Below are 24,047 nucleotides of genomic sequence, written 5' to 3' on the forward strand. Positions count from 1 at the left end.
GGCACAGAGGAGTCACATTAGTAAGAGAGGCCATAAGACAAGCTCCACCTCATTTATTCTCTTTCTGTTCTTCACATTAGGGGCCTGACACACAGGAAGTAGGATATGTATGACGAAGATTATATTTATACATACTTACAGACCCGTAGTGACTACTTCATTCCCCCCTCTTTCTTTCTTTCTTTCTTTCTTTCTTTCTTTCTTTCTTTCTTTCTTTCTTTCTTCCTTCCTTCCTTCCTTCCTTCCTTCCTTCCTTTCTTCCTTCCTTCCTTCCTTTCTTCCTTTCTTTTCTTTCTTTCCTTCTTGCTTGCTTGCTTGCTCTTTTGTTTCAATAAGGTCTTGCTCCATAGTCCAGGCTAGCCTCAACTCTCCAACCTCCCTGCCTCAGCCTCCTAAACAGTAGGATTTTATGAACGCACCACTGCACTGGATTCATACGTTTTGTGGCTGGTGGTGGTGAGGGTTTCTTTCTTTGCCTCTTGTCATTGTTTTTGAGACAGGGTCTCACTGTGTAGCTCTGGCTGGCCTGGAACTTGCTATGTAGTCCAGCCTGTATTGGAACTCACAGAGATCTGCCTGCTTCTGATTCACGTGGTTCTGAAAAACTGATGGCTTTTGTTATGGAAGTCAAAATATAGGCTCTGAAAATGCCCCAGTGTTTCCAACTCATTAATTCCGAAGCCCCTCACACTATGATTATTACTTCGTCCAACTGCAGACAACATCACAGTACTGAAGATGAAAGCCAGCTGGCTGGTTTGAGCCTAAGCAGCCAGCCCAGGAGAGAGGACAGACGGCTGACATTCAGCAGCTGTGTGTTTTAGAACAGCAACAGCCTCAAACTACCAGATGCCTCTTCAGGTAAATGAGGAAAGGCCACCCTCAGACTTACATAAGAGCTGCATATTAGCACCAAGCGGACATGCAGGTTTTTACATCACTGCTTTTCATAATATGACCAGAGGACAGTCATATGTCAAAACCCACCCCTCCCTTCTTCCTCCTGGTCAAATTCTGATACAAGATGTGGCATAAGGTATTTTACTGTGGCTTTGGAATTTTAATTTTTGGCTGCATGTTATGTAAAATATGCAAATCTTTATAGTGATGAAGAAATGTCAGACTCATTTCTAAAACAGCAAGATTTTCTCTTTTGATGGTTGTCTGAAAAGTTTGTTTTCTTCAAGTCTCATTTATTTCAAACATGGTTTCTGTTAAATTTCCTCTGACTCTTTCTTCCCAAACCAAATGAGGTTATTTTCCCATAATACTGTAAAGAACATCTGTGGCAAGTTTTTGTTCCTTCGTTTTGTTGTGGGGACTGCACTCTTTTGTTTTAGTGGGTTTTATTTACTTTTTGCTTCTGTTTTTGTGTTTTGAGACAAGGTCTCATGTTGCCCAGGCTGCCCTCAAACTTGCTCCATAGCCAAGCCTGGCCTTGGACTCCTGATCCTTCTGTCCTCACTTCCCCGGTGCCAAGACTACAGTACAGAGCGGCACAAAGGCTTTTCTGGTATTTGTTTAAGTTTGTGTCTTCTCACAGGGCTGTTGTAAGGGCCACACTGTATTTATCTCTTCATTTCCAGCAACTGGCATATTACCTGACACAAAGACACCTACAAAACGCTTGTAGGATTTTATTATAGCACGACGAGTTTGCCCAGCTCAGGCTTTTTACTTGAACTCTGCAAGGACAATGGTACATGACATGAACTCTACGATTCTGTCTGATTCCTCATCTACACAGGTCAAAGACTGAGCAAGGGCTAGCTGACACTTACGCTTTCAGCCTGTATTGATGGAGCACAGGCTTCCTAGCTGTGAAGAGAGAGTCAGATGACCACCAAGAAATTTAACACTGCAGGATCTTCAGGCATATTTTTACCTCTGCTCCCATTCAGTCCACTTACAGGTCCCTTGTACTCCTCACCCCAAACAGATCTCCAATCTAACCATTCCGATTGTCACTGGTCTTGTGGAAAGTCCTGGTTGACCAACGCAGTAGCCCACAACAAACTGAGTTGAAATGATGCACTTAAAAAATGTTTACAATTACAATTAAAAAGAGAAAAATGGTACCAGTTGAAAACTGGGACTTCTCACCTTGCCCTGCTAACATCTCCTTCTGAAGTCACAGGAATTCCAATCATCTCAACACATGGTTGCTCTTACAAAGCACCCAGATAAACCACATGGAATTTTAGTCCTTGAAAACCTAGAAAAGTGGCTGGAGGTGATGGCACTTGTCTTTAATTCTATTGCCCTGGGAGACAGAGGTAGGAGGACTACAAGTTCAAAGCCATCTTAGGTTATTTTGCAAGACCCTGACTCACAAAACAAACACCAAGTTTTGTTCGGGAAAACCAAATTTCCATACCTTTGAACAGCTCACAAGGCAAAGATCTTCTTGCACATAGCAAATCTTTGGTAAGACAGTTTTGTTTTGTTTGAGATAGGGTCACACTATGCAGTCCTGGATGGCCAGAGACGAACTAGACAGACCAGACTGGCCTGGAACGTTCAGCAGTCACTCTGCCTTTGCCTCCCAGGTGCTAGGTTTACAGGTGTCTGCTACCTTATAGACGGTCACAGTGACCACATTTCTGTCTAGGACCCAAATGCTATTCAGGACAGAAGGTGGAAAGTAGATTTTTGACAAACACCTGTGTGTAAAGTGCTGTCTGCAGAGGTTCAGGTGTTGTCCTTCAGGCGTCACATTTAAAACCCATGCCAGCCCTTCCAAGGCCGTGCACTTTTTCTTCCTACCAGCATGTGAATGTGGAAGTCCAGACTCTGACAGGGTAAGCGATACGACACGCTCACACCATTAATGCCATTTAAAGTTGGGGCACTTCACTGCCAGGGTTCCCAGGCTCCGGGGGATAGCCTCACATCCATGCACAGAAGGGCAGCAAGAACTGGGCTTAGTGGGCTGTAAAAAATATTAGGCTGGGGGGCTGGAGAGATGGTTCAGTGGTTAAGAGCACATGCTCTTCTTTCAGAGGACCCGGGTTCAATTCCCAGCACCCACAAGGCAGCTCACAGCTGTCTGTAACTCCAAGATCTGACACCCCCACACAGACATACATGAAGGTAAGACACCAATGCACATAAAATAAAAATAAATTAAGTTGTGTCTTGGTTTGTTTTGAGACAGGGTCACATTACACTTTATCCTTCCCAAAATGCTAACATGAACTTGGAACCATCCTCATTTTTTCTTTCTTTCAGGTTTTGACTTGACCTTTTCTTTCAAACTTCGAAAACTTCTTCCCCAGGTGACCACTTCAGACAATACTCAAACAGTTGTGCTCATTCTAACTGAATTGCTAGACAAATTTTCTCATCGGGACCCCCAGCTTACAAATAATGTCACAGAGACTTATTATTAATTATGAATGCTTGGCCTTAGCTTAGGTTTGCTCCTAACTAGTTCTTATAACTTAAATTAACTCATATTTTTTAATCTATGGCATGTGGTTCATTATCTCATCTCCATACTGCCTATCCTGCTTCCTCCTCTTCTGGCTGGCAACTCTGCCTTTCTCCTTCCTAGAGCGCTTCTCTGTCCCCAGAAGTCTCGCCTAACCTCTTCCTGCCTAGCTATTGGCTCATTCAGCTTTTTAGTAAACCAATCAGAAGGCGCCTTGGCAAAAACATATTTTCACAGTATAAACAAATATTCTGCAACACTTTTCTTTGTGTGTATGTATGTATTCTTATATATGTTGTTTTTATTATAAATAGCACTACTGTGCTTTGTAGACATTTACTATCCCTGTGGGTGGTGCTGGGCACCGAACCCAGGGCCTTGTGTATGCTAACAAGTACTCTTACCTCTGAGCTACACCTCCAGACCTCTATACTATTTTTAATAATATTTAGGTGACTAGAGAATTGTGATTTCAGACTTCTGTGTGCATTAACAATAGAGAGCTTATTAAAAATGGATTTCCAGGCTGGAGAGATGGCTCAGTGGTTAAGAGCACTGGCTGCTCTTCCAGAGAACCTGAGTTCAATTCCCAGCAACCATATGGGAACTATGGTAATGAGTTCAATTCCCAGCAACCGTATGGGAACTATCTATAATGAGATCTGATACCCTCTTCTGGCCTGCAGGCAGACATACAGGTAGAACACTGTATACATAATAAATAAATAAATCTTTAAAAAATGGATTTCCAACCTTTTCTCCATATTGATATGGTGCATTAGATTAGAGGTCCAGGAATCTGTTATGCCTAGATCACAAAGACCCCCAAAATCCCACCATGGAGACCGAATCCCATATGTAAAAGCAAAGAGCCTTTATTTCAAGCTCAAGCTTGGTCTCTCTGTCTGTCCAACACAGCTGTGAGATCATAGGTGGGCAGGGTTTTTGTCATAGCAGAGGTTGGGGTTAGGGGATTTCCAGGATTCAGGACCCTGATTGGTTGACATTTGTCTAGGAGTACCTTGGTAAAAAGGAGAAATAGGTGTGTGGTAGGCTCAGGGACATTTGGCTATCTTATCTAGTGGTTGGAAAATTTGGGATGTCAGATTCTTCCCCTTAGATGTTGGCCCATCCAGGGTGGATCTCTGGGTAGTGTCAGCTTATGGCTTTTCCTAGATCCGGGTGTTGCCTGCCAGTAAGCCTGTCATGGCAGCTGTGTGGTCAAGCTGTTTTGGGTCCCCTCACAGGGTCTACATTTCAAATAGTTACCTCAAGGATTCTGACACTAGGAATCCAGTAACCACACTTTCAGAAAATATTGAAAGCTGAAATGATATTGCATTATACTGCTTATCTATTTCAGTAGAGGCTAGGAGCAATAAAGTAACCCAGGTCTGGCTTTGTTGGTGCTTCCAAATCTTCAGAGGAGAAGGGGCATACTACCATCTGGGAGATGAGGTGGCAGGTCCTGTGAGGAATATAGGTAATACCTACAGTTGGAACACTAAGAAGGGAAGCATCCCCTCAGGGCAGATTATTGTGAATACCTTCACAGCAGGTAGGTGTCTAGCTGGGCTTTGAAGAAAAGACAAATGGGGATGAGGTGGATCATTTCAAGAAGGTGGGATAGCACTAAGTGTCAGGAAGCAAGGTCACTTTGTGGGATACTGTGCCTGAACCAGAAAGGAAAAAAGTACATATAGTGGGATTTGCACCTGACAAGTTGGGACTCAGACTGAATTTGGACTCTATTGTGTGGGTACCAGTCCATAACACGAAGAGCCACAGGCAACTAAGGAAATGCTGAGAGCTGGAGAAACAGTCTCCACAGAAGACCACACTAATCCAATGCCAAATGGTCACCCTTGGAAACATATACATACAAGCACATTATATGGACTGAGCAGGCTGTGTTTGTATATTTAGGAGTGTGTGTGTGTGTGTGTGTGTGTGTGTGTATGTGTGTGTGTAACAATTAAAGAAAAAGAGGCTATGAATTTGAAAGAGAGCAAGGACGGTGGTACATGGGAGGGTTTGGAGGGAGGGGAGAAATGATCTAATTATATTATAATCTCTCTCTCTCTTTCTCTCTCTATTATATATATATATGGGTCCTCGAGATATAGGCATAACAGATTCCTAGACCTCTAATCTAATGCACTATATATGTATATATACATATATATGTATATATACTTGAAAGGCCCTCTGGCAGTGATCTTGAAACCCTCGAATTACGATGGGTAGTTCATTTCGCAAATTGTTAAAGATGTTTTGCACCTTAAAGAAGAGTCAACTTAACCTGGTATTTGATTGGATAAGAAAGATCTTTCTAATTGCTGATGCAGTCTGAGCCTCCATGATTGGGAAGACTGTATATAACCTTTTTCTTTGGTTTTTAATATTTAATTTTATATTAGAAATTTCATACAAGTATTTTTTGTGCATCAAATATATCCCCCTCCCATTTATTAACACTTATTTCCTTAGACAACTTCATGTCTACTTTCAAGTTGCAAATACATACACGATTCAATGTACCTATGTAAAATCTAGGAACCACAAACGAGAGGGAACAGGATATTTATCTTTTTGAGACTGCCTTAATCAGCTTAATATAATTATCTCCAGTTGGATTATTTTCTTACAAATGATATAACTTTGTTCTTTATGGTGAAAAAAATTCATTGTGTATATATACACGCACATTTTCTTTATCCATTCCTGGTGGTTGGTTACATAATTTGTTTAAGCAAATGTTTTGTGCATCCCCCTCACGAATTAGGTCAATCTACTTCAACAGTTTTTATTATGTCAAAAGGAAAGGGTGTGGCGCTTGCAATAGAGACTGCAGACACTGTTGGGGGTCACTTACTGCAAAGCATCCCATGAAAAGCACTACACAAACTAACGTGAACAGTCCTTGGCTTTACATTTAAAGTTAAGTCGGGAGCTCCAGGGAGAGATCCCAAGACCCCAAATCAGCGAATCTGCACTTGACTATATAGATTAGAAGACTGAAGGTCTTCAGGTGAAGGGGTTAAATTGGGCTAAGTTCGAAATGGAAAACTTCTTCTCAGAGGGCGTGGACTTGCAGAGTTCTTTGAAGTGGTAGGGGCGAGCTTGCCCAAACCCCACGCGAGAGCAGCGCTGAGCGAACCGCGGCGCAGAAACCTCAGGAGCTACATAAAGCCTCCCCAACCACCAATTACGCGGTTTAGGACCCGGAGGACGAAGGCCCGCCCAGGAGCCCAGCACCGCCTTCCGATTGGACGAGCTCATTCCTCTCCGCTCGGGCTCCTCCGCCTGTCAATCACATTGCTCTGACACGACCTTTGCCCCGCCCCCGTTCCACTGACGCAACACTTGGCGTTCTGAGGCTCCCCGGCCTCGCGTGAGAGGGCGGGAGGACGCTCTTCTCCTTTCTGGACGGCTTGTCTAGTTTTCCTCTCACCCTCCTTCAGGAGCCGAGCGCAGGCGTACACGAGGCCCCACAGTGGCGCGGCATTTCCCTGCTCTCCCTCCCGAGAGCTTTCATTACAGTTGTGACGCACGAGGCACCCCGCTCACTACCTTCACTTGCGATTGGTTGACACCCGCGTCTGTCACATAGCCCCTCCCTCCTTCCCACCCGGCTCTGGACTCATGATCGACATCCAGGAGGCCACGCCCCCTCCCCGTTCTGCCGCTGAGCCCTGCGATTGGCTGCGGGAACTGGCATGCTTTCCCGCCCCGGCCCCCTCCGGAGCCTCGAGAGGCTAGTGGGACCCCGCGGAAGTTGTCAGTCAAACTCCTCCCTCCACCCCCCGCGAGGACCTCCCCCGGGCCGCGCGAGCGCGCACGCACGCGCACGGTGCCCCCCCTCGCCCGTCCCAGCCACCCTCTCAAGTTGTAGCAGTCGCTCGCCCGGCGTGCTCCGTGGGCGGTCGGTGGGCGCGCGGGGGAGAGCGAGGGCGACGCTCCAAGGATCGGGGCGCGGGCGGCCGCCCCAGGCGATGAGGGGCCAGCGCTGACAGCAGGGCGAGCGCTCGGCGGCGGCTCGCGCGGACCCGCGATGGAAGCGCCCCGGGAGGAGGCTCCCGGCCGGGCGGACGGCGCGGGCAACGGCCGCTGAGGAGCCGCCGGGGCTCCGCGCGCTAAGGGGACGTCCGCGAGGCGCGCCCGGGGTCCGCACCCGCGCGCTCGCCCCAGCCGTCCAAACTTCGGGCTCGCCTCCGCCCGCCCTCGGCGCCGGGCGTCAGCAACTTGTGCGGCCCGCGCGCCCCAGCCCTCCCCTCCGCCAGCCCCGGGAGGCGGCCGCGCGGCGCGGGGATGCGGCCGTGAGGCGCTGTCGGGCGGGGAGCAGCTCGCGGAGCGCGGGGGCGGCGCGGCCGGGGCCCGGGGCGCAGGGGCGCAGGCTCGCCGTGCCCGTCCCTCGCCGATTTCCCCGGCTAGCCGCGGCTAGAGGCGCCGGGCGCCGGGGTCGCGGAGATGTCGTCGCCGTCGCCGCCCGCGCCAGTTGCCTGCGCCGCCATCTCGGCCTCGGAAAAAGTGGACGGCTTCACCCGGAAATCGGTGCGCAAGGCTCAGAGGCAGAAGCGCTCGCAGGGCTCGTCGCAGTTCCGCAGCCAGGGCAGCCAGCCGGAGCTGCACCCCCTGCCCCAGCTCAAAGGTAAGGCGCGCGGCGGGCCGCCCCTGGGCCCCTCTCCCGGGGCAAACCCGCACCCCTTCCACCTGTGCGCTCGCCCCACCTGCCCCGCCGTGGCGACCCCAGGGTCCCCAAGGTACCTGCGCTCCCTTTCCTTATCCGGTCCTCCTGCTCCCCACTTTGCCGAGCCTCAGCCTTGGCTTACTTCCACGCTTAGCTAGTTCTTCACTTTCTCTACCTGTCCCTTGGTCGCCAGGTTCAGGGTCCGAACAAAGTGCCGCTGAGTTAGCTGGCCTTTAGACATAGCTATAAAGAAAAAGCCCCAAACCGGGACCAAGTGGCATATCTTACATGCTGTATCGTTCGGCGTAAATGGTGTCCCTTAGAAGACCTCGACTGTCTTTGGAGAGGTTATGAAGGAAAGAGTATTCCTTTGCACTGGAACGGGAACTTGGTTTGCGGGGCTGTGCTTCCAAGGACTTTGCAAGGTTTTATACTGTAATTCAAATTGGTATCCGTGCCTAATACCTTGCAGGAGTGCTTGGCACTGGTTTTGGCTCACTTTCCCCGGTAGGTTTGGAGGCTTTTCACGAAGTTGTTTGCCGGTGTTCTTGCTTATTCTTTGAGAATAACTGGCTTTTGATTTAATAATTTTACGTCTTTGCCTATTATAGCTAGATGTCATTATGGAAGATAATTATGTTTCTAGATATTTGAGAAATTCTTGCAAACCTGATAGAAATCTAGAGAATGATTTACAAGGCCAAGAAATTAAAGGCTCATGCCTAAATAGATAAATGATCAGCAGATTTTTCAGTTCATTTGACAAAGATCCAGCATCTTTTCGAGGCCAGTCTGGTTCTGATTTGCCTTTGGGTCGCTGAATCCTGACACAGTTTGGCAAGGAGTGTAAAGAAAGTCCTGGATCAAATCAACAGTTGACCAACAACGCTTTGGAACCCCATTCAGACCCTACATCTGCCTCTTGGGGTGCTTCTGAATCAAGGACATACCACAGCTACACTCAAACAGACTTTGAAGAGTTTATGTATGTTCAGTGTGTAGCTCCTTTACTGTTAACATGCTAGAATTGTTAAAATTGATAAAGCACTGTCCGGGTGCAGCCGTAGCCGTAAAATAATCCTGTCCTGCCTGTTAGGCTATTGAACCTACTACTCAGAGATTTAAGTTTATACTTAATTATAAGTTATTTTATACTTGGATTGTTTTTCATTATCGTATTATTTTTAGTTTGAAGTCTTGATACTAGCATTTTTCGTTCATATTTTAATCCACTCAAGTGAGTTCTTAATGTTGTATTTATTGTCCTTACCTAATAATTGAACTTTAAACATCTGATTAGTCTCAAGAGATACAGTTTTAATAGGTTTTGCTTTTAAAGCTGACAGAAATTTATAGAATCAGTAATCATATTCTAAGTTACATGGTGTTTGGTTCAAGAAGTTACAGGTACCATAGTTGTTTTTATGTACAGAATTTGGCCAGTATTAGAAAAAAAATTGAAACTCTAGATTAATTTTAGATATTTGCATGTGTACTATTCCTCAAGGTATTCACAATAAACCGATGCTGATTCAATTGAGGAAATAAAACTTTTACTTGGAAATAAAACCCTCAAATAGGAAAAACTGCTTTTACTCTAGTTGTCAAAATGCTTTGAAAAATTGAGTTGTTTTACTTGGTTCTTCGGCAGTGCCCTTCATACCACACTGTTGTATGTTTTTGCTGTCAGTAGTACCCCCCCCCATTTGTGGGTTTAACAGAAATAACACCAGAAAACCCTTTAGTATGAAAGAGAATTCTTCCTGCTCTAAAATACAATCTTACTGTGGAGTGATTCAGATATCCGTGGGCATCCGAGATCTTTCAAGTATTTATATCAACCTGCTTACTCTACACTTTGTCCACACGGATCTGAACTGGAAAGGTGCCAAGTAGTTTTCTTAAAAGCAGACTGTGAGTAAGGATTAACAAAACAATCCAACCTTTTCAGTTTATTTTTGCAAAATCATGTAGGTGAGTGGGTTGCATGATTTTTAATGCTGCAAATGTTCAAAATAAATAGTAAGTTCCTCTGAGAGCTAGGTGGTAGAAAATAAAATTAGGAACATTATATGTGAATCACCTTTCCTGGCCTTGAAATGTATGTTCATTTAGGATGTAATTTTTTTCACCTAAAACTTGCTTGATAATGAACAGTTAGGAAACTTGTTATTTAAAATAGGTAGTCTTTCAGTGTGTTTAGTCTGTTTTATTTTAAATTTCTGGAAGGATTGCCTTGGTACAATAGCTGATTCCGGACATGTATATAACACCTTAGTGTTTCAAATGATTATCTTTAAAGAGACAAAACAACACTAACCATTGTCCATGACAATTGGATCAACCTGAAACTGTGTATCGTTCAACCTTGTTATCTGCCTTTTCACACCTACAATGGCAATACTGTTATGATGTCATTCGACAGACTGGGGCGCAGTGTATTTTCACAAATATCTTTCTTTGGTTGACACTAGTAACTTTATTTAGGAGAAAGCTGAGACTTAAACTGGAGACTTAAACTGGCTAGTTTAAGTCTGACTTTGGGAGTCTGGTCAAATGTCATTTTTACCATAACTCATTTTTTACATAAAGTTAAAGTAGTATGGTTGAGAAAGTCGGGTCAGTTAGTTCAGGGTGAAAAGAAAGTTTTTGATCTGAGTTATTTTCCTTATCTGATAAGTGGGAATAACACATCCTAGGATTAGAAGGATTAAGTGAAATAATTTAAGTACCTAAAAATAAGCAAAGAATGCTATCGCATTTCCCTTTTGTGTTTGAGAATCCAGATTAAAAAATATTCTTAAATGAAGAATTACTAATAGTACTTCAATATAAACTTTCCCAGAATATTATTTTTAATTATGTATATATGCATGTGAGTACAGGTGTCTGCAGAAGCCAGAGGTGGACTTACACGTAGTTGTAAGCAGCTCTGACATAGGTGCTCAGAACTGAACTGGGGTCCTCTGGGAGCAGTACATGCTTTTAACCTAGGAGTCATCTCTCTAGCCTGTAGTAATAAGGTTTTTTTTGTTTTGTTTTGTTTTTTTACCGAAAAGGGATCAAATTAGTTGTTATGACTATACAGATTTGTATTTCTCCTGGAATACAATTAGTAATCAGCAAGGAACGGAAACTGATTTTGAGATTGAATTCCTTTTAAGATGAGGTGGAGAGGAGCTGGAGAGATGGTTCAATTGTTGGGAGCACTGACTCTTCTGGAGGACCCAGGTTCTGATCCCAGCACCCACATGGTGGTTCACAACCATTTATAACTCTAGTTCCAGGGGATCCAACGTCCTCCTTGGGCCTGTGAGGACACCAGGCACATAAGTAGTACACAGACATACACTCATAGAAATTTAAATGAATAAATAAAAAAAAAAAGACAAGGTAGAGAACTTTCCAACAGTCATTCAGTTTCATTGTTGATCTCTGAAGAACCGAGGCCAGAACATAGCTGCTGATTGAAGGAGCTTGGAGAATTAGGGGAAATGTATGTGCTTGTTTTGTCCAGGACATGGTCTTCTGAATTAATTATGACATAATTGGGTTTTTAGTTGAATTGATTTGGGGAGGGGCACACTGCTACTACTCATTTACTTTATTTATTTATTTATTTATTTATTTATTTATTTATTTATTTATTTATTTCAAGACAAGGTTTCTGTGTAGTTTTGGTGCCTGTCCTGGATCTCGCTCTGTAGACCAGGCTGGCCCCGAACTCACAGAGATCCACCTGTCTCTGTCTCCGAGTGCTGGGATTAAAGGTGTGCACCACCACCGCCCGGCTACTCATTTACCTTTAAGGTTCCTGGATACACAAGTTATTGTCCCATCCAAACACAACACCTTTGTAATTAGGGAAACACTAAGGTAAAGTTGAAATTCATCTGAGTAAGCTGAGAAGTGTTTTCTTTTTTCTTTCCTTTTTTTTTTTTTTTTTTTTTGAGACAGGGTTTCTCTGTGTAGCTTTGGAGCCTGACCTGGAACTTGCTCTGTAGACCAGGCTGGCCTCAAATTCACAGAGATCCACCTGCCTTTGAGAAATGTTTTAATGGTTTATAACATTTAGTTATTTTAGGACTATTTTCTGACTATTGTCATATCCCTTCTAGAAGACATAATTGATTTTTCTTTTTACTTTTTAAGGATATACTTAATATAATGTCTAGTGTAGTATTTACATGAGGAAAGCTTTTCTCCTGTAAGGCTAACATCGTCAGAATTCCTATTTAGGATCATATCCCCCTTCCTCCCATTTTTTGGTTGTCTTTCTTAATTTAATTTTGGATTATTTTTGGAAGCATCTAACTGTGTAAAGTGATAATGCAGGAAGATATATCTAGCAAATTGGTGAGGCCATTGGGGTAGAGCACTGTCCTGTAAATAGAAGATTTGAATTGTCTTCCCACTTCAGTGATGACTCACAGTTGCTTTGGGTGAGCTGTTTAACCTCTATAAATGGATAGTTTTCACCTGTGAGAATAACATTCTCCTTGATACAGGTACTGTTGGTCTTTAGATTATTATTGCTCCTTTGAGTTTTATAGACAAAGGCTTAGCTACAAAATAATACATTTGGGAAATAGTAGGTTTTGTGTTTTGTTTTGTTTTCCAATTTAGCTTTTAACATTGTAGCATCTGGGGTAGAGTCCAGTTTAGCTTTGTTTCTATGTATTGAGTACTCTGTGGCACACACACGGAAAGCTTAAACTAAACCCATACCTGGCCCCCATTCCTCAGTCTGCATTAATGGGTCTAAAGGTAGGATCGATGCATGTTTATTTTTTAAAACTCCCAGGGTGATTCTCATATGCAGTTAGGAGTCAGGGCGGAGCATCACTAGTATAGTGTCAGGCATCTGCTGTTTTAATTCATTAATTGAAGCTTTGTCTTCCCTCTGATCCTCATGGCTACTTACTCAGCTCCTTAACTTTTCTGCCCTCACTTCACCTTCTGGTATTTACAATTCACTCTCTTAACTCTGCTGCCCCCTATGGCCAGCTAATCAGCTGCTTTTCTAAAGGGGAGAATGTTGTGGGCGTCTGGAGTTTTCATATGATGAGGTGATTCTTTTAGATCTTGCTTTATTTATCTAAATGAAAGCCCAACTATTGTCATTCAGTGCTAGATAATCAGACCTTTATTTTAGTTTTTTAAGAGCTGAGAATTGAGTAGGCAAGAATTGAGAACATATGATAAAGGTTGGCCTAGCTTTAACCCAATCTTTTAGGATCACAGGTGATGATACACTTTGGTGTATCAAACTGGTGTATCAAGCTCTATCTCCTAGGTATAGAATAGAATGTAATGGTGATGTATACCTTTAATCCCACCACTCTGGAGTCAAACAGCTCTCTGGGAGTTTGAGGCCATCCTGGTCTACATAACAAATTCAAGGCCAATCAAGACTGCACAGTGGACCTGCCCTTTTTTTTTTTTTTTTTTTTTTTTTTTTTTTGGTAATGGGAAAATGAACTGTTGAATTTAACTGTTTGGATCGTGCCTTATATTTATTTTATATCAAGTATTTTCTTTAGAGAGTTTTCATGTTGACGTTTAACTTAATTTTGACCATAGCTTTTTGTGAAAGGTAGCAGTGAGGATCCAGAGCCACTCTTAATCCATTTTTCTAATTTGTCTTTGGCCTTCTGTTGGCCACTTTGAATAATACTAGCATTTGTTGATTTGTTACTGGTGAATGTTCAGTTGGTGTGTAGTAGTTTTCTCCCTAGACTGAAATGGTAAATTTTGTTTTGCAAAAGTGGATGTCATTATCTTTTTTCCCCCCCAAAACTCATAGTACCAAATACAGAATAATAAATGTCATGTAGACACAGTCAGTATTTTGGTAAAATTCCACTTGGTTGTCTTAGTCACCTACCTTCCTGCATTGATAGTGCTTTTTCCAGAATATTCAGTGTTGACTATCAGAGATTCATTCTCTTTTATTTGCCTTTTGTTTTAACATATCTATGCCTAAAACAGTTCAGGCTAAGTAAGTGAATTCTGATTTCATAGTACTTTGCTAGTAAAGAGTAAATATGGGTTCAACTTGTTTTTTGTGTATGTGCTGTTGAAGTGAGCACAGTAAATACTAGATTAAAACAAAGGTATTTGTTCTTTGTGTTTTGAAATAGTGTGAGCTGTATGATACTGATTGTTCTAAGAAAGCAGTTGTATACAGTTGTGTGGAAAAGTACTACAGGTTTGGCTTAGATATGAACTTACATGTTTTTAAATTTGGATAAAGGGAAATAGTTTATATTATTTTTTTCTTTTTATTTCTTGTGTGTGTGTGTGTGTGTGATAGGATCTCACTGTGTAGCCTGGACTGATCTCAGACTCATTACTGTGTAGCCAGACTGGACTTGAACTCATGACCCTCCTTCCTCTCAAGTGATGGGATTACAGGCCTGCACCGCCTTGCCCCTGCACCGCCATGCCCCCGCACCACCATGCCCCTGTACTATCATGCCCAGCTAGTTTATATTAATTTCTGAATTCAAGGTGCAGTCTTAATTTATGAGGATGGCCTTGAAGGAAATAAAAGAAACAGATTTAAAATGTATAATTACTTTTAGTGCATTATTATGTAACAAGAAACCTAATTGCTTAAAGTTTGACATGACAGGCTGAGTTTCTGTAAAACAGAGTCTACTTGTCTGAGCAGGATAATTGACTAATAAGCAGGTTCAGAACTTTTTTTCATGTATGTCTTTTTGAACTCTTCCCTGAAGGAATTTGTTTATATGAGCCTTTTGAGTGAGTAATGAAAAATTTTCGAAATCCTATCATTTTGATTCACATTTCCTTAAAGAAACGTACTGGGTTTTATTTAGTCATGCCTGTTGTACTGTAGTTTGTAGGTTTACATGGTCTGAGAGAACCTAGTCTAACTTAGATACGAACTGGGATCGCAGTCCTGGAATAGCTGAGCTAACTCACCTCCTGCCCCCTGTGAGGTGCTGGGTGGGAGGGCCTCCTCCCTCAGAAGTCGTTCTCTTGAGTCTCCTTTGGGAAGTGATTTCACTTTTGTTCTAAATAAACAGCCTTCTAGTTACTTCATCAGAGAATCTCTAGGGAGGCGAGTGTGGGTTTAGCACCATCCGGATGGGGCTGGAGAGATAGCTGAGTGGTCAAGAGCTCTTGCTGCTCTTGTGAAGGACCCAGGTTTGGTTCCCACATGGCAGCTCACAAATGTCTGTAGTTCCAAGGGCACTAGCTGTGCACATGGTACACATACATACGTGGAGCCACACACTCACCACGTAAAAATAAGTCCTATGTGAATAAAAATAGTGTAGGTCATGACTAGGGGTTAAGTGCTTGAAAGAAGAACTTTTTAATAACTGGGCTTAGAACTTGAAGTTCAGGAATATCAAATGTCAAAACTTGATCCTCCCCCCAAAATGTATACTTTGTCTGATAAAGGATGGTCTAAAATTATAGTTATTATCAGAAGCCAAGCAATATTTGAAGTCATTATTAATTATTTCCTCTCAATTGATAAAAGTGAAAAATATGACAGTTTTTTTAAAACCCTAAAGTTAGCAAAGCTGGAGTGAGTTTCTAAAACATATTTTTTCAGATAGACTTCTAAAGATAAACATCTGTTGAAATTCTGAGTAAAATAAGATAAAACTTTTGCAGAACTATGTGTCTGATAAAAACTACCCTTACCACTGCCATTCTTTGAAAAGAGTTTGCTTGCCTGATATGAACTTTGCTTAAAAAAATTTTTTTTCTCCCTCTGGTTTCCATGGTACTTAAAATTTACATGAGCCATTGTGGAGATTAAAATGTTACCTAGATAAATTAAACAATAAATGCTTTTTCTTTTAAAATTAATCATATATAGTAGCTTATAGTGGGTAAAGAATACATCCTTTAAGAAGTTTCAATGAGTTTGCTAAGTATTGGGATGTCAGGGAGGTGTGAGAGACCCAGCCTAGTTTTATTATGGAAGGAGAGAAAAAAAGAAAACTTCCTGGAGAAAGATCAACTGAGACCCGTGGCTAGGAGGGCTAGGCAAAGATGGATGGAGCCTAAGACCCACTCATCGGACAGCATGTGCAGCCCACAGCTGAGCACACATATTTGAGGATTGCTAGCTTTTGTGTTCTTAGAGAAGACACATAGCAACAGTTAGGTGCAATCATTACACTGCGTTTATGTCTGACTGTTGTGAGGAATGTGGGGATGGGAATAAGGGTGCTGATTGTAATCTGGACATGAGATATGAAAACAGCCTTTCTAAATGGAGATGGGGTGGTGTCTCAGACAGAGAACTTGGAAGTCAAGAATGATACGTTTTTTACTGAATAACTACCATATGATAGCAGTTTGTCAGTAGTAGCCCAGGCTAGCCTCAGACTCAACAGTCCCTGCCTGCCTTAGCCGTCTCAGTGATAACATTACAGGTATGCACCACCTCACTCAACAAAAACAGTTTACTGAGAGACAAATCAGATTTGTGGAAAGAAAAAAACAAAACAAAACACTTTTATTGCTTTTTGTTGGTAGTGCTTTAAAAAAAAAAACTTGTTTTTGTTTTGAGATAGGGTCACACTATAGTGCAGGCTGGCCTAAAACTCATAGTGATCTGCCTTAGCCTTCCAAGTACTAAAATTACCAGCATGAGCCACCATGCTAGGCTACATGTACATTATGATAGTAATTTGGGAGTCTTCAGCTTGTCAGTGGCTTTGAAGCAATGGAAGTTGAAGCAGCTGCTCAGTAGAAATCTGTAGACTAAGAGGCCAGACATACCAACATCTAGAGACGAGAGAGACAGTGTGCATGGGACCAATGCATCAAAGTAAGAGTCTTAGTAAGGGGGCAGGCAGAGCGAGTAAAAACAGAAAAATGGGTGAGTCAAGTAAGAACTAAAGCTTGCCGTGCTTCTGGCAGTCTCCCTTCTGGTGTCATTGGTTATTTTGGGCATTTCAGAGGGTTGATAGACTTCAGTGAAGTACTTGTAGGGTAAAGATTAAGTAGAAATTGTGTAAGTACAGTCAATAAGTAAGGAAAATCCTTCAGACAGTTTGGCAGACATAGATCTCTCTCTCTCTCTCTCTCTCTCTCTCTCTCTCTCTCTCTCTCTCTGTGTGTGTGTGTGTGTGTGTGTGTGTGTGTGTGTGTGTGTGTGTGTATTTGTTCATTTAAATATTGGTTAGAGAGATGGTTCAGTGGTTAAGATCACTGGCTGCTCTTTCACAGGACCTGGGGTTTATATCCTAGCTCCCACAGAGCAGCTAACAACAGTTCTTAACTCCAGTTTCAGATGATCTTCCAGCCTCCACAGGCACCAGGCACACATGTGGTGTACAGACATACATGCAGGCCAAACACCCATATACATTAAAAAAAAAATCTTTAAAAGTGTGTATTGTGGCTGCAGAGGGGAGGGTACATTACAGCAGATCAAGGATTTAAGAGGGGAAGGCCCAGTCAGGAGGTTAGGCATGATATACCATCCAGAATGGTAGCAGCAGAAGTAGAAAGAGGTTTATTTGAAGTACATTATAGATAGGACTTGTTAATTGTTTGAGGTGGGAAGAGATAGAAAGGGGAGGGCGAGTCATCCTGAGGTGTGTTTTGTCTTGGACACTTGACTGAATGCCACCACTGAGGAGTATGCTGGAAAAGGAACTAAGTAGGGAGAGAAGATCCAGTTTATTTTGTAAATTTAAATTTGAGATCCTTTAGGAAATACATTTCTAAATATCAAAAAGACCTTTGGATTTTTTGTTATGCATATTTCTCTGTGTGTGTGTGTGTGTGTGTGTGTGTGTGTGCATGCACACGCTCATGAATGTGTGAAGGTCAGAGGACAGCTTGGAGGAGTTGGTTCACTCCACCATGTGTGTCCTCAGGATGGAATGAAGGTCAGCAGGCTTGGAGGCAAGTGCCTTTACCACTGACCCATCTCAGCTGTCCTGTGTATTTGAATCAAACAGTGTGCATTTGGGTATTTCTGTGACTACTGAACACAGTTATATTTGTTGTTTTACCTTCGGTAGCCTGCTAAGACTCCCATATCTGCTTATGAAAGACTTGTCCGTAGTTGGATTTGCCGGCTGTTGGTCTTTCGCATACACACGTAGTGCAGGATTTCCTTAGTATGTTAGTAGAGGGAGATGATATGCTGGGAGAATTGAATGAATTATTTAATTGCCTGCTTTGTACCTTTAGACTAAGTGCTGTGAAATCTGATGCCTGTATCTTCCTACACAACATTTAGAGCCTGACATATTGTTTATTGAGTGAAATAATGAAGCAAAAGCTATTATTAAGTCAATCTAAAGAAAAACATTTTATATCATGTTATAGTTAACAATTTTAATATATATTTTATAGCTTATATATTTATAAATTATATATTTGATAGATATTTTGTAACATGTTTTATAACTGTCAGTTATTTTTCTATTGCTATAAAGAGACACCATGAACAAGGCAACTAATAGAAGAAAGAGTTTATCAGGAATTTATAGTTTCAGAGAATTAAGAGCTCACTACCATCATGTCTGAGCATTGCAGAAGGCCACCACCTGGAGCTTACGTCTTAACTGCAAGTAGGAGGTGGGGGGAGAGAGGAGAGAGAACACTATCTGGGAATGGCAGGGGCTTTTGAAACTCAAAGGCCACCCCCAGTGACATGTCCTTCAACAAGGCCACTCCTCCCAGTCCTTAGTTCCACCATCTGGGGACCAGATATTCCAACATGTGAGCCTATGGGGGCCGTTCTCATTCAAATCACCACGTTAACTGAGTAATGTGTAGATATACCAACATTTTTACCATTTTGTAGATAAAGAAACCAAACCCTAGGTTAGGTTGTGTTCTATGCCGGTCACTTACAGTTTAATCTTCTCAGTTGGTTGTTAATTCCTTCTCTGTAGTGTTAAATTGAAGATGTATGTTGACTGTATTAAAGTAAAATTTAGCACCATGTTTTCTTCTGTGCAAGAGAAAGACTTGTGGTTGAAAACTTTTCAAGAAAGCTGCTGGTTTCTTAGATGCTGGACAAGTGGCCCATTAATATTTAACACCGTCTTCACTGCTCTTAAATAACCTAAAGTTTGTTCTAAAAATAACTGAGAACATTTGCTTTATGAACAAATCCTGATAAATAACTGTTGATGGTACAGCACATGTGTGACGCAGATAGAGTTGTAATGGGAGTCACCAGTTACTCCAGGATACAGTGACCTGTTCCAGAACTGTTGATAAACTTCACCTGTTTACTCTCTTTTGGAAATGCTGTCTGTAAGATTTTGAAATTTTCTTACACTGTAGCCACATTAGTATAGCACTGTCTTTCCTGTTGATTTCCCCCAGTTTGAAAGCTGGAAGTAAAGTGGGATGAGAAAACAGATTTGCAAGTAAAGTGGGATGAGAAGACTGAGATTTGCATGTAAACCTAATAAGGAAAATTCATCAAACACTTCACCAATTTTAGTCTCCTAAAGTTTCCAGAGGTGATAAAATTGGACAATTATGTATCATCTCTTTAAGTAGTGTTCCAGATGCATTTGTGCCTGTATTAAGTGAACAAGCCATAACTGGAATGTAAAATACAACTAGAGTAGCAGATGTAACAACGAAATGCTTCTAGGTTAGTTTGAAGTCCTGTTTCCTTCCAGGGAAATTCCGGTCATGCTAGGAGAAGGGAAATAGCTCAGCTTTCCTTAGCTGACCCAGCCACAGGACTGCCAGGGATGGGGTCGGCGCTTCATGTAGTTGATATCTGGTGTTGGTGTGGTCATCTGGATGACCCTGCACACACTTGGAAACTTGTTTTTAGTTCTAGAGCAGTAATGACTAATTTAGGATATAATACTTAGTGTGAGTCATAATTGAGTCTCAGTTTTCATTGTTTTCTGAAATAAACTCATTTCAAGAATACACAGTGAGAAATATCCTTCTTAACTACCTCGTGTCTTTGTGTCTTTATTTTTTTTAAGAGCTTGTAGATTGTTAAAAACAAAACTCCCCATTGAGAGCAAACCTCCAGTTTGACCTCTCACCCTCTTCTGTCAGTGGGACCAGTGTCACTGTAGGTTGTTCACCCCATGCTTTAACTTCATAGAATATTACAAACAGCATGAGTTTTCTGAAAGAAAAGTAACAGTTTGGGATTGATTCTGAATAAAGTATTATTTCTAGAAATACTGAGTAGGGTCATTGAAAGCTTGGTTATAAGTTCCACATACGAGGGCTGTTGAGAAGGTTCAGCAGGCAAAAAGAGCTTGATGCCAAGCCTGACGCCCTGCATTGGGAGTTGTCCTCTGAGTCTCACCCTCACCCCACACCCTGAGAGCTCATACTCAGTCTAAAATAAATAAATGTTAAATAAATAAATAAATTACACCAACTAAAAGGAAGTTTCTTTTTTACATTTTTATTTACTTATTTATATATTTGTATGCATATATGGGCACTCACACAGGCATGCCTTGGAACACATATGGAGGTCAAAGGGCAACTTGTGAGAGTTGGTCCTTCTACTGTGTTAGTTCTGGGGATCCAACTCAGGTTGTCAGGCTTAGCAAGTGTCTTTACCTGATGAACTATCTCTCTGGGTCAGAAATAGTTTTGTTTTTTAATCTTTTAATTTTTAATTTTTTGTAGTGTTGGGGATTGAATGGGAAGCAGTAACTACTATGAGTACTATTTCTAAGAGTCTTGTTTTAGGAGTTTATACATAGATCTATTGAAAGAGTTCAGTTAAATCCATCATTTTCCCAGAAACTCGACTAAATATCCTTAGGTGTCTACTCTCAGCCATCACCCCAGAGCCAGTCTGTGATGGTAGAAGGAAGTGGAGTGGGTGTAGAGCTGTGGTGCTGATGTAGATTTGAACCCCTGGAAAAGAAGGTAACACTCTCTGAACACAGTAGCAGGTGTTTCTTAAGAGTTGTATAGGTATCAGCATGACATAGATTTCCTCACAGCCATTGAAGTAAGAGAGCTATGGGCTGCCTTAGTCTTCCTCTTCATTTGTAAAGATCTCCTTAACATTTCTTGGTCCTTAAAAGTCCCTCGTACTCCTGTTTTGTGAGTAGCAGGTTCGTAGTCAAATGAGATTAAGGAGATACAAGTTTTCCATTTATTCTCCCAAGAGACAGTTGTCAGCAGTGAGCTTGTTGGTTTCTACAGCCACAGGGCTATGTCATGTATCCAGTAGCTCACCTGTGTTCCTTGTTCTTGGTGCTTTCTGAGAAGTGATACTTGACATTCAAAAGGTAATATGTAATTAACTTCCCTCCCTCCTTCCTCTTCCTTCCCTCCCTTTCTTGATTGGGTTATGTAGCCCAGGATGGCCTGGAGCTCTCTCAGTTCTCCTGCTCGAGCCTTCACACTTTTGAGATTATAGTCGTGTGCCACCTTACCCAGCTTACAGTTAATTTTTTGGAATAAAAACTAATTAGTATGCTTCTATAACAATAGTTACAGATACACTTATATTTGAATGGTAATTAAAGCTGTTGTAAGGTTTGGACAGTATGCCAGTGGTTTTTACTAATATAAGCTTATATATTAAAATATATAGACTGATAGTGTGCATGTTAAAGTTTCCTGAAGTGTGATGTCTGTACATCTTTCTCACTATTTTCATTTGTAATGAAATCACAGACTCTTAACTAAGTCGTAGTGCTGAGTCATTTGTTAACAAATACAAGCATTTCCCTTGCTCCTTTGCTAGAGACTGATTTCTAGTTTCAGATAAAAGCTAGATCAGGCTCTTAGTTTTAATGTTCTCAGATATTGCCAAAAAAGCTGCATGTCCTATATCCTGTGTCAGTCTCTTAAATTAGAATTCTGGACCACACCCTCAGCATGCCACTGAATGGCGGTGCTGGGTTGCTATGATACTGTGCTTGTTCTATAATTTGTAGCATGAATCCTATATGAGATGTTAGTTTAGATTTCAAATAAATGAGCAGCAGTAACTGGAGATATGGTTTATAAAATTATCTTATTACAAATTATGCCTGCCCTTTCAAATATTTGTTATTAAACACAGCCTAACAAATGAAAAACTTGAAATAGCTTGATTGTAGCTGTATTTCTCACACTGACTGTAAGGAAGATGATGAAGAGGAAAAGGAAGAGAGCTTTAAGATAGGCTATTCAAGTATCATTGTTCCCTTTCCCCTGGCAGCAGCCATTGAGTGGGCCAAGATTGAGTGCATACAAACACATCTAGGAGCTATGGAAGGAGAAGCAGGCTGATGTGATGCACTTTCTTCTGAGGGTTTACTGCTGTCAATACTACCAGCTCTCTGTGCTGCACAGGGCTCCCCACCCCACCAGACCAGATCAAGTTCGTAGGCTGAGATACAGAACCAAACAAGATTATGTCATATACAGGATTCGCCTAGCTCCTTCAGTCTGTTGCTGAGGAGAGGTGGATGCCACTGTGGGGCTTTCAGAGTTCTGAATTCCTACTAGGCTAGTGAAGATTCCACACACAGATTCTTTGAGGTTATTATCCTCATGGGTCCATCCCATAAAGCTATCAGCAGGAGCCCTGATAGCCAGTGGATCACCACACCCATCCACAAGCACAGAGAGGTACATGGCTGACATCTGCAGGCCAAAAGATCTGTGGCCTGGAAAGGGCCACAAGTTCTCCCACACTGCTCTTGACACACAGTCTGGAGAAGGAGCGTTTCTCTCCAGCTCCACCATTCTGATAGCTAATACATGCGATGTCTGTAAACTTCATACCCATAAACAATCTGTGACAGTCAAAAACAGAAAAGACAAAAACCATGTTCTTCAGCTGAGTGTTTGAGACCTTGAGAGGTTAGAATATCAACTAGACTTTCTGCTGAGGTGCACTTGAGATAGTACCAGCAATACCACATTATAAGGCCAATTCTAAATCATATCTCTGTAGTAGTTTATTTTACTTTTTTGAGACAGGGTCTTACTGTTTGCTCTGTCTATCCTGGAACTCACTATGTAGACCAGGCTGGCCTTAAACTCAGAGATTTACCTACTTCTGCTTTTGTGCTGGGATTAAAGTCGTTTGCCACCACACCCAGCTTCATTAATTTTTAACAGTTTGGCAAACTGTTGTACAAACCAATCCTATGTAGCCATTCATACATTTTTATTATATCTTTATTTTATTTGTTGATTTTGGAGTTCTTATTTATGGGTCCTTACAAGTTTTTACTGAATCCAACTTAATATTATAGAGATATTGTAAAGATTAAAGAGGAGATCTAAGGGTGTGTTCTATATATGTTTGTGGTGGGCTGAAATTGATACGACTTGATCAGGGACATTACTACAGTTGATCTTTAAACTGTTATTGTCTCTCAGTAATGTCGGGTATTTGATAGGAAAATATTTGAGAGTCTAGGACTGGACTACATTTTAAAAAGAGCCTTACTAGGAAAAAATTTACAGGGCTGGAGATGTAGCTCAGTTGGTAGAGTGCTTACCTGGCATGTACAGCCTAGGTTCACATAACTAGGGCTGCCTAAACAGATTGGTGCAGTGAGCTTGCGATCCCAGTTCCTGGAGGTTAAAGGTAGGAGGATCAGGAATTGAAGGTCATCCTTAGCTACACAACAGATTTGAGGCCGGTTTTGGCTACATGAGACTACCTCAAAAAAAAAGATTAAGATTGACACCATTTCCACAGTTGAGTAGGTTTTAATATATTCACAGATGTGTGCCACCTTTAGAGTCAGCTTTAGAATATTACCATCGCTCGGTTTTTTATTTGGTAATACCTTTATTTTTACTGTCTTTTTAAAAAATAGCTTTGTTGGGTATAACATTTTTGATCCAGTGTTCTTTCTTTGAGATTTTGAATGTGTGATTCTGTATTCTGGCCTCTAATTCAACTATCAATCTCAGCTCCTGTAAATAACTTTTTATCTTGGCATTTTC

The 24,047-nt window shown here is 41.8% G+C and overlaps 1 protein-coding gene across 2 annotated transcripts in view; it reads left to right on the forward strand.

Annotated features, from left to right (window-relative positions):
• The first annotated feature begins 795 nt into the window (after positions 1 to 795).
• Positions 796 to 24,047, forward strand: part of Ppp2r5a (protein phosphatase 2 regulatory subunit B'alpha) — a 56,267-nt gene continuing 33,015 nt past the window's right edge. Inside the window, exon 1 of one of the 2 annotated variants that reach the window (XM_059281148.1) lies at positions 796 to 861. Coding sequence is in view for 1 of the 2 variants with exons in the window: in XM_059281147.1 (XP_059137130.1) it covers positions 7,904 to 8,084 (181 nt within the window). In the remaining variant the exon portion in view is untranslated. Of the gene's footprint in view, positions 862 to 7,827; positions 8,085 to 24,047 lie in introns of those variants that run through there. The other variant, XM_059281147.1, reaches the window with a different exon arrangement.

This window comes from Peromyscus eremicus, chromosome 15, assembly GCF_949786415.1.
Source record: "Peromyscus eremicus chromosome 15, PerEre_H2_v1, whole genome shotgun sequence".
Lineage (NCBI taxonomy): Eukaryota > Metazoa > Chordata > Mammalia > Rodentia > Cricetidae > Peromyscus > Peromyscus eremicus.